Here is a 14,367-nt window from a genome sequence, read left to right on the forward strand (position 1 = left end):
GGTGTCTCACAGCTCCCACAGAGTTGTTGGAAGCACTGTCCCTTTGGAAAGCTCTCTGGAGCTGGCCATCATGCCCTGGAGGCAGCTGCAGTGTCCGATGGGCAGCGCTGGAGCAGAGCCAGGGATGCTGCTGTCCGTAGGTCGAAGTGTCAGCCTAGGGATCAGGGATGTTTGAGGGGTGAGATGCTGAGCAGGGTGCTCTCAGCTCCCAAAGCAGCAGATGAGGACGTGGAGCACGCTCCTGACTGTTTTCTCCTCCTGGCCCAGGTGTGCATCGTGCAGAAGAGGGACACAGAGAAGATGTACGCCATGAAGTACATGAACAAGCAGCAGTGCATCGAGAGGGATGAGGTGCGCAACGTGTTCCGAGAGCTGGAGATCCTGCAGGAGATCGAGCACGTGTTCCTGGTCAATCTCTGGTGAGCAGCTCCCTCCCCAGCCTCCAGGGCTTGCAGGGCCACACACCCCATAATCCCAGGGGCTCTCATAACTTTTTCAGCAGCAGATCACTACAAATACTGGCATTTCAAGTTGCTCAATACTGACTTCACTCTGTGTGTGCTGGCAGAAATATCCTCATTACTGAGCAACATCTAATTTTAAAAAACACTCTTAAAATCAGGTTGAAATCTAACAAATAGCTTGAGTTGGCAATGCCTGGGAAATGTATCCTGTCTAGGCAGTGCCAAAGGCTGCAGTGTGTCTCATCTGCCCTACAACCACATTGACCCTTCAGCCCACCAGCTTCCCTTGGCACGCTTTGCATCACACTCACTGGCCAAATAAAACACATTCCTTTGGAGCTCAGACACATCATTATCAAATTTTGCAGGAAAAACTGATTTACCGTTTTAGAAAGTAGAGCATTATATCCCAGTGTTGTTGGTTAGTTTGGGGTGAGCCCTAGGCAGAGGCCTTGGGCTCCAGTGATCTCTTCTTTCTCAGCCTTCCTGCCCAGTGAAGGGTCTCCTCCCCTCCAGCAGTGCTGGATGTGAGCCAGGCTGGTAGGGAGGGGGAGACTTTTAAAAATTGAGGAAGTTTTATACCCAAAGTGATGGAAGTGGGTGATGTGTCACATTTGTTTTGTTGACCCATTGCTCCAGAATAGCCAATTGAGTTAATATTGATATTTTTTGGTTTCTTAGCAATTGCAAATGTTTTTCCCGACAAGCAATGAAATTCTGGAGAGAACTTGCTCTCGTGGCAAACCCTTTCGTCTCATAGTTTTAGAATAAACCTACATTTAAGATGGGAGCAGAAGTGAGTGATTCATAAGTATTATACAATCCCACATACTCTTTCCTTGGAAGTGCAGTCACCAAATATAACAATGAGCGTTGTTTTGGTGTATCCCCACTGCTGTCAGTCTCCCGTGGGACCCACAGCAGATTTAGAGAGGCGGTTTACTCCACAGTAAATATAAATCTCTTTTCCTGGTTTATCTGGTTAAATTAGCAGTTGAGTTTTCCAATTCATCTTCCAGATAGGCTGAGATATTTTAAGTAGGTTTTATGAGATTGTTTGCAGTTGAAAATGTGAAGTTTCCCTGAAGTGTCTGGCTGGCAGAGCCTGAGCTCTGTGCTGGTGGGCTGACATGGCACAGCTGCTCAGGGACAGTGACAGGGTGAGCAGGGGAACATTACCTGGGATACTCATCTCTTTCAGGGAAACATTGCTTAGTGTAGGAATTGATTTAAAAAACAAGTGAGCATCTTGAGCTGGATGTGCTTGATTGTGAAGGTGCAAGCAGCAAAGCTGCATCTTCAATTTTGGGCCCAACACTGCAAGGACCTTGAGGGGCTGGAGCAGGTCCAGGGCAGGGAACGGAGCTGGGAAGGGTCTGGAGCCCCAGGAGAGGCTGAGGGAGCTGGGCAGGGGCTCAGCCTGGAGCAAAGGAGGCTCAGGGGGCCCTTGTGGCTCTGCACAGCTCCTGCCAGGAGGGCACAGCCGGGGGGGTCGGGCTCTGCTCCAGGAGCAGAGGGAACGGCCTCAGGCCGGGCCAGGGCAGCTCAGGGTGGGTATTGGGGAAAGTTTTCTATCCAAAAGGGCTGCCCAGCTCTGGCACAGCTGCCTGGGGCGGTGGTGCCTATCCCTGGAGGGATTTAAAAGCCATGTGGTTGTGGCAGCTGGGGACATGGTCATTGCTGACCTTGGCAGTGCTGGGAATGGTTGGACTCGAAGGTGTGAGGGAGCTTTTACATCACAAACGATTCTGGGATTCTGTGCCCATGGTGGGGCCACGTGCCGTTCTCCTTGGAGCTGTGTGATGAGGAGAGGGGAAAAGCCTGGCTGGGTTTGTGAGCCCCGGGAGGCTCAGCCACTCCCCTGTCCTGCAGGTATTCCTTCCAGGACGAGGAGGACATGTTCATGGTGGTGGACCTGCTCCTGGGAGGTGACCTGCGCTACCACCTGCAGCAGAACGTGCAGTTCACTGAGGAGACAGTCAAACTCTACATCTGTGAGATGGCTCTGGCCCTCGACTACCTGCGGAGCCAGCACATCATCCACAGGTAACTCCACAGCCCTGCTGCACCTGCTGCACCTGCCCTGCTGGCCTGGGCTGGCTCATGGTGCTGCTCCTGCCCCCACCACCCAGAGGGAGTCTGATGCTTCACTGGGGGCTGAACATTTCAGGGCAGGTGTTTAAGCCATCCAGGGCTTCACACAAATATCCCCAGTATTGTTATTCCTTTTTCCTTGGGAATTACCTTTCCTTTCTGAACAAATCTAATCCTTCCAGTTTTTCACCAAGTTGCCCAGGAAAAGCATATTTCTAGTCCGTCATAAAGGGGCTTGCCTCGTGTTAGAATATTTTTGTTTAATTTGTTCCTAATTTTTGATAGATAAACAATTGCAGGATTTTTGTCATTGAGTCTCATCCCTGGTCTGACTGAGATTCCATCTGCTGTAATCTTCCTTCTTTTCCCAGAGATGTAAAACCAGACAACATCCTCCTCGATGAACAAGGTAGGATCGCTCTGCTTCTCTTTGCTTGCTCCCTCATTCATTCCAGGGATGGATTCCTTATAGTCCTGGGTACTGGATATCTTTTCCCACACTGGGGAAAGTGTGGGAAAAGCTGCTCTGCTTGTACTGGATCGTGTTTGCCTGAACATCCCTGTGCTTTTTAATGCGGGGAGGGTCACCCAACTGGCCTGTCCAGTGTGCTGTGCTCAGCCCAACTTCAGCCCTTGGAGTCACTGTAATTCAATGGCTTCAGTGTCTTGGAGCACCTATGCCTAGTGGAAGCTCCATAGCAGGAGCTTGGAATGAGATGATCTTTAAGTCCCTCCCAACCCAAGCATTCTGTGGCTCTATGATAGTGTTTCCCTGGTGTCCTTTTCACTCCTGTAGCTTCTGGCCCGAGCAATTTGTCCAGTGCTGAAGCTGCTGGGGGTTACTGGCTAGCTCCAAGTGTGATTCACAGAATCACAGAATCACAGAATTTCTAGGTTGGAAGAGACCTTTAAGATCATCGAGTCCAACCCATGTTCTAACACCTCAACTAGATCATGGCACCAAGTGCCACATCCAGTCTTTTTTTAAACACATCGAGGGATGGTGACTCCACCACCTCCCTGGGTAGATGATTCAAAATCAAAACCCAAAGCTCCTTACCCTTTAATCACCTGGCCAGCCCAAATCCTGGGAAACCTTTGGGATCTCCCATGGCCACGCTGTGGGACCTGACCCTGACTTGCCCGTGTCTGTGCTACCCTGTCTGAGGGCAGACGCTTATGAAACAAATGTGTTCTGACTCTGCATTGCCACTGCACTGCCATTAATTCCTTCTTAAAATGTGTCTTTATTTAAGGTCATGCCCATTTAACAGATTTTAATATTGCAACCATCATTAGGGACGGGGAAAGAGCGACAGCATTGGCTGGGACAAAGCCATACATGGGTAAGAGACAATTGCTGCCCCTGTGCCTGTGTCATGTTCTGCGTGCTCAGCACATGCTGCCCCAGCCAGGGCCCTCCAGTTAATTTGGGACATTGGTGCTCGTGCCCAAGTGGCTCAGCAGAGCCCGATTGTTTGAGAAGGGGAACTCCCAGTGAGAAGGCATCGGGGCTGGCATGTCACCCCATCCCATCCTGTCCTGTCCTGTCCTGGCCTGCCCTCTGCATTACACCCTGTCCAGTCCCCTCCATCCTGCCCTGCCCTCCTCATCCCATCCAGCCTCCTCCTCCTGCGCTCCCCATCCCTCTCTGGCTCCAGCCTTGCACTTGGTGTCTCCTGGGGCCCCATGGTTGTGCTGTCCTGTGCTGGGAGGGCTGTCCCTGCAGGTGGCTGACATCCCAGTTCCCAGTGAGGGCAGGCACACAGCTGCTGCTGCTGCTGTTCTCCTGCCTCACACAGCCTCCCCTGGGGCAGCTGAGCAGGAAAATCACCGCAAGTGTTGTGCGCTGACTTACATGAAGTACTGGAGTGAGAACAACAAATAACCTGTTGTGTGTTCTGCCTTTCTGCTCAGCCCCGGAGATTTTCCACTCCTTCCTGAGCGGCGGGACGGGCTATTCCTTCGAGGTGGACTGGTGGTCCCTGGGCATCATGGCCTACGAGCTGCTGCGGGGCTGGGTAGGGCTCCGGCCGTCCCGGCCCTCGGACGCGTGCTCTGGCTGGCCCAGAGGGACAGGGCACGCCTCACCCTTGTGCTCTTGTCCCCAGAGGCCGTACGACATCCACTCCAACAACCCCGTGGAGTCCCTGGTGCAGCTCTTCAGCACTGTCAGCGTCCAGTACTCCTCAGCCTGGTCCAAGGAAATGGTCGCGCTGCTGCGCAAGGTGAGGGGCCCTTCTGGGTGCAGCTGGATGAATTATTGGATGAATTGTCCTTCTGGGGTGGCTTTGGGTTGGATGGCAGCTGCTGTGCAGGCAGCACTAGCTGGAAAATTATCAGCGTATTAATAAACAATGAATAATAATTAAGTAATAATAATAATATATGAAAGACAGGCTGGGAGAGTTAGGGATGTTAAGCCTTGAGAAGAGAAGCTTCAGGGAGACCTTGTGGGAGTGCCTAAAGGGGCTCCAGGAGAAGCTGGAGAGGAACTGGGGACAAGGGATGGAGGGACAGGACACAGGGAATGGCTCCCACTGCCAGAGGGCAGGGATGGATGGGATATTGGGAATTGGGAATTGTTCCCTGGCAGGGTGGGAGGGGCTGGGATGGAATTCCCAGAGCAGCTGTGGCTGCCCCTGGATCCCTGGCAGTGCCCAAGGCCAGGCTGGACATTGGGGCTGGGAGCACCTGGGACAGTGGGAGGTGTCCCTGCCATGGCAGGGGTGGAACTGGGTGAGCTTCCAGCCCAATCCAGTCTGGGACCCTATGATTAATTATGTGTGTTGTGTGTTTATTATCCCTGTTAAAAAATGCATGATGTTTGATAGCAAGGGGAGCAAAAAGGCTGGTTTTGGTGTGACAGTCAGATTCCCAGCTGGGCTGGAATTGTGTCTTCCAGCATCCCATCCTCTCCACGGTCAGTGTCACCTGTAAAGGCAGCACCTCTGGCTGGGTTGGCAGCTGAGATGGAGCTGCACTGCAGCACTGGCTGCTCCCTCTTGCTTGTTTTTGGGGCTGAAGGGTCTGACGGGGTTGTGAGAGCTGCTGGGGGTTCCAGCTCTGTGGAATGCTCTGCTGCTTTCCTCGTGCTGCTGCTGCAGAAAGCTGGGATGGGTTGGGGCAGCGGTTTAGCTCTGGCTTCCCTGAGAACTCTGAAAAGTAGCTGGTGAGTTTGCTGTAGGAAAGGTGCAGCCGGTGCCGGCAGCAAATAAGTGCCTCTGATATGAGTTAATGTTGGATGGGCAATTTGCATAATTAGATTCAGTTTAATGAGGAGTTGCTGGCAGAGGCTGTGGCGGCACATTCGGTGGGTTTGCATTGCCATCTGCTGGGCAGCCGGGCTGCCAGGGAATCCAGCCTCTCACCAGGCATGTGCCAGCAGCCCCCTCAGCCGGGAGGGGACCCCCATGTCCCCCCCGAGCGCTGGGGTGCCCGCAGAACGTTTTCTTAGGTGCTTTTCCTGCAGTAAGTTCTCTATTTCCCCCAGCAGAAAGGCTCCTTGGCATGGCTGAGCCCTGCAGCTGGCCCGGGCTGCTGGCTGCCTTGCCTGCCTCCTGGCAGGGATGCTGCTCTCTCCAGTGCTGTGTCAGCAATGCTTTTCCCTCCCCAGCTGCTGACAGTGAATCCCGAGCATCGCTTCTCCTGCCTGGCGCACATCCAGGCCTCGGCTCAGCTCTCGGGCGTGGTGTGGAGCGACGTGAGCGAGAAGCGCGTGGAGCCGGCCTTCGTCCCCAACGTGAGTAGGGACCTGTCCTGTCCGAGCTGGGGCTGTTCCTCACGCTGCAGGAGCCGCTGTGAGAGAGAGCAGGGCTTTGCTGAGCAGGGAGGTGTTGCTGGGTCTCTGCTGCGCCTCACCTGAGTGTGTCTGTGTCCTGGCAGAAGGGCCGCCTGCACTGCGACCCCACCTTCGAGCTGGAGGAGATGATTCTGGAGTCAAGGCCCCTGCACAAGAAGAAGAAGAGGCTCGCAAAGAACAAGTCAAGGGATAACAGCAAAGACAGCTCGCAGTCTGTATGTGCTCCCTGGGGTAACATGCAGCTGGGAAGGGCTGGATCTGGGCGGCTGTTGCAGCTGTTACTGCCACACTGCTGGAGCCATGGGTTTGTTTTGGTGAAAACATTTGCCCATGGAGTCATTCCAACGACCACATATCCTCTTATGGGAGTTTGATCAGACTTCACAGTAGTGGGTACTTTGGGAAGTGAGATGAGCAGCAGAGGTCTGGTGTGTTCAGCCTCTGTCCCTGCACAGCCTCAGGCTGGGCACGAGGCAGCAGCTCCCTGTGTGCCTTGGCAGGGACTCCCACACGTGGGCTGTGTGCTGGGGTCTCCCCACGCTGCCTGAGCTCCCTTTGGGCTGACAGCACTCCCAAAATACAGGATACATGGAGGAACATGTTATGTTTATGTCAGGAACGGTGTGATCTGTGTTTATAGAAAACTGCTGCCATGGATGGCACCAGCCCCTGGTGAAAGCCACATGGCAGCCAGCCCTGCTGCCTCCAGCTGTTGGGCTGAGGTTCAGGAGCGTGGGGGCTCCTGCCCACAGCTGGGAGTGCCGGGGGCTGCAGGCAGCAGTGAGATGCAAATGGGGCTGCTTATGCATGTTTTGTTTTTCTTCAATAGGAAAATGACTATCTCCAGGAATGCCTTGAAGCTATCCAGCAGGACTTTGTCATCTTCAACAGAGAGAAGTGAGTGTGTGGGGTGTTTTTTTTATGGAAAAATACTCCTTTTTCTGACTTCCCTCAGGAATCAGTGCCAGTGCCTGACAGCCAGGAGCACCTTGCTGCCAGCCTAGCCCCAGGTGACTGGTGTCAGCAGAGGAGCTCAGGTCTGCCTGTGGATGAAAAATGGCTCTAGCCACAACGGGAGGCAAGATCAAGGATTATTAAGTGCCATTAAATAAATATGCTGTAGAGAGACTTCTGGGATTTGACATGTGTGTGTGACACTGCCTCCACTCCCCCATGGCATCTGCTCACCCATCCTGCTTTTAGCAGATGATGTTTTGGGAAATGAAAGCGAGGAAGGTTGGACTCAATGATTGTGGAGATCTTTAACACATAGAATAGATTCACAGGATCATTCAGGTTGGAGAGGTCCCTGGTGGGAATCAGCAGGCAGTGAAAGTGCTGGATTAAAGCCACAGCTTCCCCAGGGTTGGGGCTGCTTGCTGGGTCTGTAAGCAGAGCGTGGGGCAGGCTCTGTGCAGGAGGGGTTGGCAGGAGCCCGGCTGTGCTGTGGGTGCTCATGGCCAAGGTCTGGGTGGGCTGAAGCCTTACAGGCTGTTTTGGGGCATTTCAGAGCAGCTCAGTGTGGTTTGCTGGTACGCTGGGCTGTGTCATGACCTGTTTGTGAGCTCTGGGAGGACTCCATTCTCCATGTCTCTGCTGTAGGCACCTCCCGAGCAGGGAGTGGGCACAGGGTCCTGACCCCTGCCCACTGCTGGGGTGTTTGCTGTGGGGGCAGCTCTGTAACTCCTGTTCCTCCGCTCCCACAGGCTAAAGAAGAGCCAGGAGCAGCCCAGCGAGTCCGTGTCTGCCTCTGAGACCGCCGAGGAGGCCGAGGCCGAGCCCCTGCACATGTGCAGCTCCGTGTGCTCCTCGGGCAGCAGCTAGGCCGGGGCCGGCCGCCGCCCTCACCTGCCCTCAGGTGCGCCGAGCACCCGAGCCCACCGCACAGCACCGGCAGCTGCCCTGGGAGCTGGAGCACGCCAGATTCACACGGGACTGCCCTGGCCATGGATGTCCAGCCCAGGAGCCAGATTCACACAGGACTGCCCCGGCCATGGATGGCCTGCCCAGGAGCCAGATTCACACAGGACTGCCCCGGCCATGGATGGCCTGCCCAGGAGCCAGATTCACACAGGACTGCCCCGGCCATGGATGGCCAGCCCAGGAGCCAGATTCACACAGGACTGCCCCGGCCATGGATGGCCTGCACAGGAGCCAGATTGACACAGGACTGCCCCGGCCATGGATGGCCTGCACAGGAGCCAAATTGCCACAGGACTTCCCTGGCCATGGATGGCCTGCACAGGAGCCAAATTGCCACAGGACTTCCCTGGCCATGGATGGCCAGCCCCGCACCATGGCTGCCTGTCAGGGGAAGATACGGCCTATGCAACTTGTCAGGGGAGGAGATCAACTCATTTAGTCTTTCTGTTTTAATGTCAGGTTGCTGATCTACACGTTTTTAATGCAGTGAGAGGACAGGGAACAAAGCCATGTCCTTGGGCCCCACGGGGAGGGACAAGGAGCAAGGAGGAAGGCCAAAGAGGTGGTGTGAGTTTGGCTTTGGCACTCCCTGTTCACAAGTGCTGCTCTGGGGATGGGCAATCCCTGTGCAAACCAGAGCAGCCCCGGGGCTCTGGCAGCAGCTCCTGGGAGCCTCCAGCTGCTTTGGTCCTGCAGCACATGGGTGTCCCAGGCACCTCCTTGTCCCTGTGTCACCTGTCAGTTCCTTTCCTGACTCAAGGCAAATAAATGTTTTGTGTGCACTCCATGGATTCTTCAGGGGCTGGGTAATGGTTCAATGTGTATTTGAGATGCATTTAAAATGTTTTCTTCCTTGACGTGGCTGCTACAGGCAGTGAGGAGCTGTGGGATGGGTTGGAGGGTCTGGCTCCATGTGCCCAGGTTCAGAGGACACAGTTTATCACAGGCTGAGGTTTTGTTGGAGGCAGAGTGGGTGGCCTTGCAAGGCTGCTTGGTTATGAAAGACAGGAATATTGTATTTCACCCTTCAATTTACTTTATTTTCAGTGTAAAGTACAAGTACTGTATATAATTTGCCAATACCTGTCTTAACTTCTTAATAAGACGGGAAATCTTCCCTTGCTCCAGCTGTGGGTGTTGCCTTTCTCGTTCACTGTATTGATGTTGAACCTGCTGCAGAGGGGTTTTTGGTTGCTGTGAACCCGAGCCCTGCGGTGCCATACAACTGCCCCAGGTGCGTGGTGGGAGCACAGTCACCATCAGCCACCAGCAGCTGTTTGTGCCAGACACTGGCAGGCTGCAGTGTTTGCATCCCTGCTGGGTATTCCCAGTGCAGAAATGGATGGGAGATATTTTTAACAGATCAGATTCTGTCAGGACCAGTTTTGCTGCGGTTTTTGTTTCCATGAACAAACCAGAAAGGCAGAATGGTACAAAATGATCTTCCACAGGCAAGGGCATGGCGTGTGTGTCTCCCACAGTTTTATGTGGGAATCAGTGGCTGCACTTGTGCAGAGATGTGTTTTCATGGAAGTCTTTAGGGCTGTGCAGGAGGAGGGCAGCTGCAGCTCTCTGTCCAGTTATTTTATATATCTGCATGGTTATTTTCAGGGCAGAGCCAGGAGATGCTGTCAGGCCCGGGGTCCCTGGTGTCAGCCATGGGTCCTGCACACCCCATGCCTCGTTAGGAGCTGTGTTAATGATGGCTCGGGGGCTTGGCCAGTCATTGAGAGAGTGCTGAAATCACTGTGTCCTCCTGCTCCTTCTCCCAGCCACGGGAGGGCACCTGCCCAGGCTCTGACCCCAGGCTGTGCTGGGGAACCTGCCCTCTCTGCCCCCAGTAACGTCCTGTCTCTTTACTGGGTACCAGGGAGGCCCAATTACCTTGTCTCACCTGTCAGAGCTCACCTTTGTGTGCAGGGGCTGCTCTGGCCCCTCTGCTGTGCTGAGCAGCCCCTGCTCTCCACACGGGCAGCCTGGTCCTCTGCTGGAGCTCTGTGCTCACCCTGTGTCTCCATCCACATCTCCCAGCTGGAGCACCAGCCCTCTCCTGGCACAGCAGATCAGGCTCAAGCCATGTATTTATTCAGGAGTTATGAATTACAGGTGATTTACTCCAGCAGTGTGGGTAGGGTTTTACAGTGAATTCCGTTGCACTATTTAGAAACTTCCTGTAAATAACAGCAAAATTTTGGACTGTTGGAGTGACGAGGAGTGGTGCTGATTTTTTGACCAAACCATCCCACAGATGGGTGATGAAGATACATCCTCTTCAGCCAGAGCTCAGGCCAGGAGAGGTGTTGGCAGTTACAGGACGTGTGTAGTTGATGTTTTCATCGCTTTCCTTAGGACAAGAGACAGTGGGCCCTGTGGTGGGGGTTGGTGTGTGTGGGGAGGAGCTGGCTTGATTCTGAAACTGAGCCTTCTCAGCCCAAGCCCTCTCTCTGTCGCTCACCTCTTCCCCTTGCAGCACTCCTCTTCTCCAGTGCATTGTGCAAAACAGCTCAGCAGCACCTGGCACAAGCCAGGAGGGCTTCTGGGGGATGCCAGGGAATGGCTCCTTCCCAGGGGACACACTCTGGGTGGGTCCTGGCTGCCTGGGCAGCACCTCTGGAATGCAGCAGTGCATCCCCAGGGATGTGCTGGGGACACTGCTGAACCTGAATCCCTGAGACCAGCACCAGGACACAGAGCTGTGGGGTCACTGTGCTGAGTGGGAGAGACACCGTGGACACAGCACTGAAGTGCTTGGTTTGGGTCGAGAGTAATATTTGGGCATAACCTCACCAGAGCCCATAGGGGACAAGGGTTCATTGCCACCTGTTTGCACTCAGTCCCTGGAGAAGAAATGGCACAAAAAGAGCAATTGGTAAAGGGACAAATGATAGGAACAACAGTGACAACAGCTCCGTGTTATTGTCAGAACCCCTGTGGAGGGTTTCAGTGCTCCTGCCCCCCGTGCCCCACTCTGAGCCCCTCTTGTGTCCCCATTGCTGTGTCCCTGTAACGAGCCAGTGCCAGCTGAGCCCAGCTCAGTCCTGTTGGCCCTACACACCTTTGTGGCTCCTGCCAGGGTGTCCCGTGTCCAGCTCATCCCATGCACAATGCAGTCCTGGGGTCTGATCCTCTCTGCTCCCTGTGCCACTCCCGTGCGTGTTCCCTGGCCCTGGCCCTGGCACAGGCTGGGCTGGGGATGGCTGTGGTGCCCGTGGTGGTGCCCGTGTGGTGCCCGTGTGGTGCCCGTGGTGGTGCCCTTGTTCTGGCTGAGCCCTGGCTGCTGCTGCTGCTGCTGAGCAAACCTCACAGTGAAATTGTGACAGAGCCCTGGTCCCATGTCCCAGCTTGGAAGGTGTCACTGACAGCTCTGGGCTGCACCTCCACTACAGCCAGAACACAGGAATTTTCTGTACATAAATATTTAAATACCTGTATTTTTTTGTATGACAGATTTATACAGTGTGTGCCATTATCTGCTGTGAAAAGTCTACAGCACCTATAAATTATTCTCCTTTAATCACTTGCCATGAGATTGTTTTCTTGTCTCTGTTGTGTTACGAAGTTTTGCAAAGTTGCATATTTTTAAGTGTTTGCATTGAATTCCATGGCCTTCCCTGGGAATTTTGTGCATAAGACAAATGGCAGGTCAGGTCCTGATGTTTCTTCTGTTGCCAATTCTCTATTACTCCAGAGCTTGCCAAAAAGAGTCTAAGAGTAATAAAATAATAGCAAAAATACCAGTAATATGGACTTGACCCTGGACTGAAATCCTGCTGCCTTGGGAGGGTATTTTTAAAAACTATTTCAGTGCAGATATATGTAAATATATCTTTGTATTTTATGTTAATACATTCCCGTAATTTTCTTGCATGACAATTTTACCACATCACAGAATATTTAAGTTATGACAAGGTTGTGTTTTTGCAGATACTGTCGGAAGCCATTGCACACGTGCAGTAATAAATGTGTATTTTTAACATTGCCAAGGATTTGGTGTCATTTCCAGGGTATTGATGCACGAAAGCACGGAAGCGTCCAAACGCTGGAGTTCAGGAGCGCAGCTGGAACCAGGGCTGGTGGGACACTGCCAGCCAGCACAGAGCTGGGTGGGATGGGAGCTGTGGGACCTCCAGCTCAGGAACAGGCGCTGGAAGGGGAACAGCCAGCCCCGGGCGTTCCGTGTGCCCCTCTCGGTGCCAGCCAGGGTTTGTGTTCCATGGAGAGCTGTACCTGCTCACCCTGGGGCTGCGGGCACTGTCCATGCTGGCCGGGCATTTCGGTGAGGATGGGAGCCCCAGGCACGGCCACTGGCCTGGGACAGTGTCACACACATCTTTTGATGAAAATCCTTAGGAGTTTTTCCTCCTGAGAGGCTGAGAGGCCTCAGGAACAAAATGTACCCAATGGTTATCTGCTGCTGTGGAATGCAACAGGTGCAGCTGGGATTGGGCTCATGTGCTTGTTTCTAATTCATGGCCAATCACAGTCAGCTGGCTCTGACAGAGAGTCTGGGACAGCTGCCTTTGTTATCATTCCTTTCTATTCTATTCTTAGCCAGCCTTCTGAGGAGAACCTTTTCTTCTATTCTTTTAGTATCATTTTAATGTAATATGTATCATAAAACAATAAATCAAGCCTGCTGAAATATGGAGTCAGATCCTCATCTCTTCCCTCAACATAAGACCCCTGTGAGCACCATCACGGGACAGCTGTGCCCACTCTGGCCCTGCTGCCATCCGAGCTGGGGCACCAGGGTGGGGCAGAGGGGCAGGACCCAACCTCGCTGTGGCACGGAGGGCACCACAGCCACGGCTCACAGGGGTTTGGTATTTCCCCACAGAGCCCTGGATTACGTATCTTAACCTCAATAAAAGCACCCCTGGAAGTGTCAGGAGATCTCCGCTTTTCCTCTTTGATCCCCCTCAGTGCAGCAATGATTTATCTTGCTCATACACTCGCTGGTTGCAGCGCAGACACAGCTCTCAGAGATGCTGCTCACTTCAAAGGAGCAGTGCAGGCTGAGACAGTCCATGGCTGAGCCTGGACTCGTCCCTTCTGCACCCTCCTGGGTGTCCCCAGGGACCACGGGCAGCCACTGAGCTGGGCTGTGCACTGCAGGGGGAAAGGTGAGGGTCACAGAGGGAGGGCAGTTTCCCACACACAGGGAAATCTGAAAAAAAAAACCCAAAAAACCCCTGAAATCCAGGGCAGGGGAAGCTGAGGGACTGAAACACCCACAGCAGCCAGGAGAGCCCAGTGTCTGCCAGCCCTGTGCCATCACCACTGTGCCTAAACCCTAAACTGTGGCCCCTGGAATTTGCTGGGGACCAACGACCCTCATCAACTAGCTTTGTCTTTCTTACCTGCTGCAATTGGTCCTGCTGCTGATCAAGGTGCTGGATGTGAGGGAAATCACAGAACCACAGAATCCCAGAGTGGTCTGCATGAGAAGGGACCTTAAAGCTTATTCCACCCTGCCATGGGCAAGTGTCCAGCCTGGCCTTGGACACTGCCAGGGATCCAGGGGTGCCACAGCTGCTCTGGGCACCTGTGCCAGGGCCTGACTCTGCCCTGTGGCAGTGGGAAGCCATGCAAAATAAAAACAAACAAAAAAGACACAGTGAGCATGGAAAACCAGGGAGAAGCATGGGGATAGTTCAGTGCCTGCCTGGCAGCTCGTTTGTTCCCTGAGGAGCTCTGCTGTCCTGAGGGAATTGAGGGGTCTATCCCTAAGGAGCACTGCTGTCCTGAGGAATTGGGGTCTATCCCTGAGGAGCATTGCTGTCCTGAGGGAACTGGGGTCTATCCCTGAGGAGCACTGCTGTCCTGAGGAATTGGGGTCTATCCCTGAGGAGCACTGCTGTCCTGAGGGAATTGAGGGGTCTATCCCTAAGGAGCACTGCTGTCCTGAGGGAACTGGGGTCCATCCCTGAGGAGCACTGCTGTCCTGAGGGAATTGGGGTCCATCCTGAGGAGCACTGCTGTCCTTCAGGGAATTGGGGTCCATCCCTGAGGAGCACTGCTGTCCTGAGGGAATTGGGGTCCATCTCTGAGGAGCACTGCTGTCCTGAGGGAATTGGGGTCTAT

The 14,367-nt window shown here is 53.8% G+C and overlaps 1 protein-coding gene across 3 annotated transcripts in view; it reads left to right on the plus strand.

The window, feature by feature from the left end:
- Positions 1–12,262, plus strand: part of STK32C (serine/threonine kinase 32C) — a 74,230-nt gene extending 61,968 nt beyond the window's left edge. For 2 of the 3 annotated variants that reach the window (XM_054637285.2, XM_077182751.1), the window contains 10 exons: positions 268–419; positions 2,337–2,510; positions 2,930–2,967; positions 3,815–3,904; positions 4,476–4,579; positions 4,670–4,786; positions 6,175–6,300; positions 6,444–6,575; positions 7,190–7,257; positions 8,067–12,262. In XM_054637285.2, the coding sequence (XP_054493260.2) occupies positions 268–419; positions 2,337–2,510; positions 2,930–2,967; positions 3,815–3,904; positions 4,476–4,579; positions 4,670–4,786; positions 6,175–6,300; positions 6,444–6,575; positions 7,190–7,257; positions 8,067–8,184 (1,119 nt within the window). In that variant the 3' untranslated portion in view covers positions 8,185–12,262. Of the gene's footprint in view, positions 1–267; positions 420–2,336; positions 2,511–2,929; positions 2,968–3,814; positions 3,905–4,475; positions 4,580–4,669; positions 4,787–6,174; positions 6,301–6,443; positions 6,576–7,189; positions 7,258–8,066 lie in introns of those variants that run through there. The other variant, XR_013183403.1, reaches the window with a different exon arrangement.
- The last annotated feature ends 2,105 nt before the right edge of the window (positions 12,263–14,367 follow it).

This window comes from Agelaius phoeniceus, chromosome 9 (genome assembly GCF_051311805.1).
Source record: "Agelaius phoeniceus isolate bAgePho1 chromosome 9, bAgePho1.hap1, whole genome shotgun sequence".
Lineage (NCBI taxonomy): Eukaryota > Metazoa > Chordata > Aves > Passeriformes > Icteridae > Agelaius > Agelaius phoeniceus.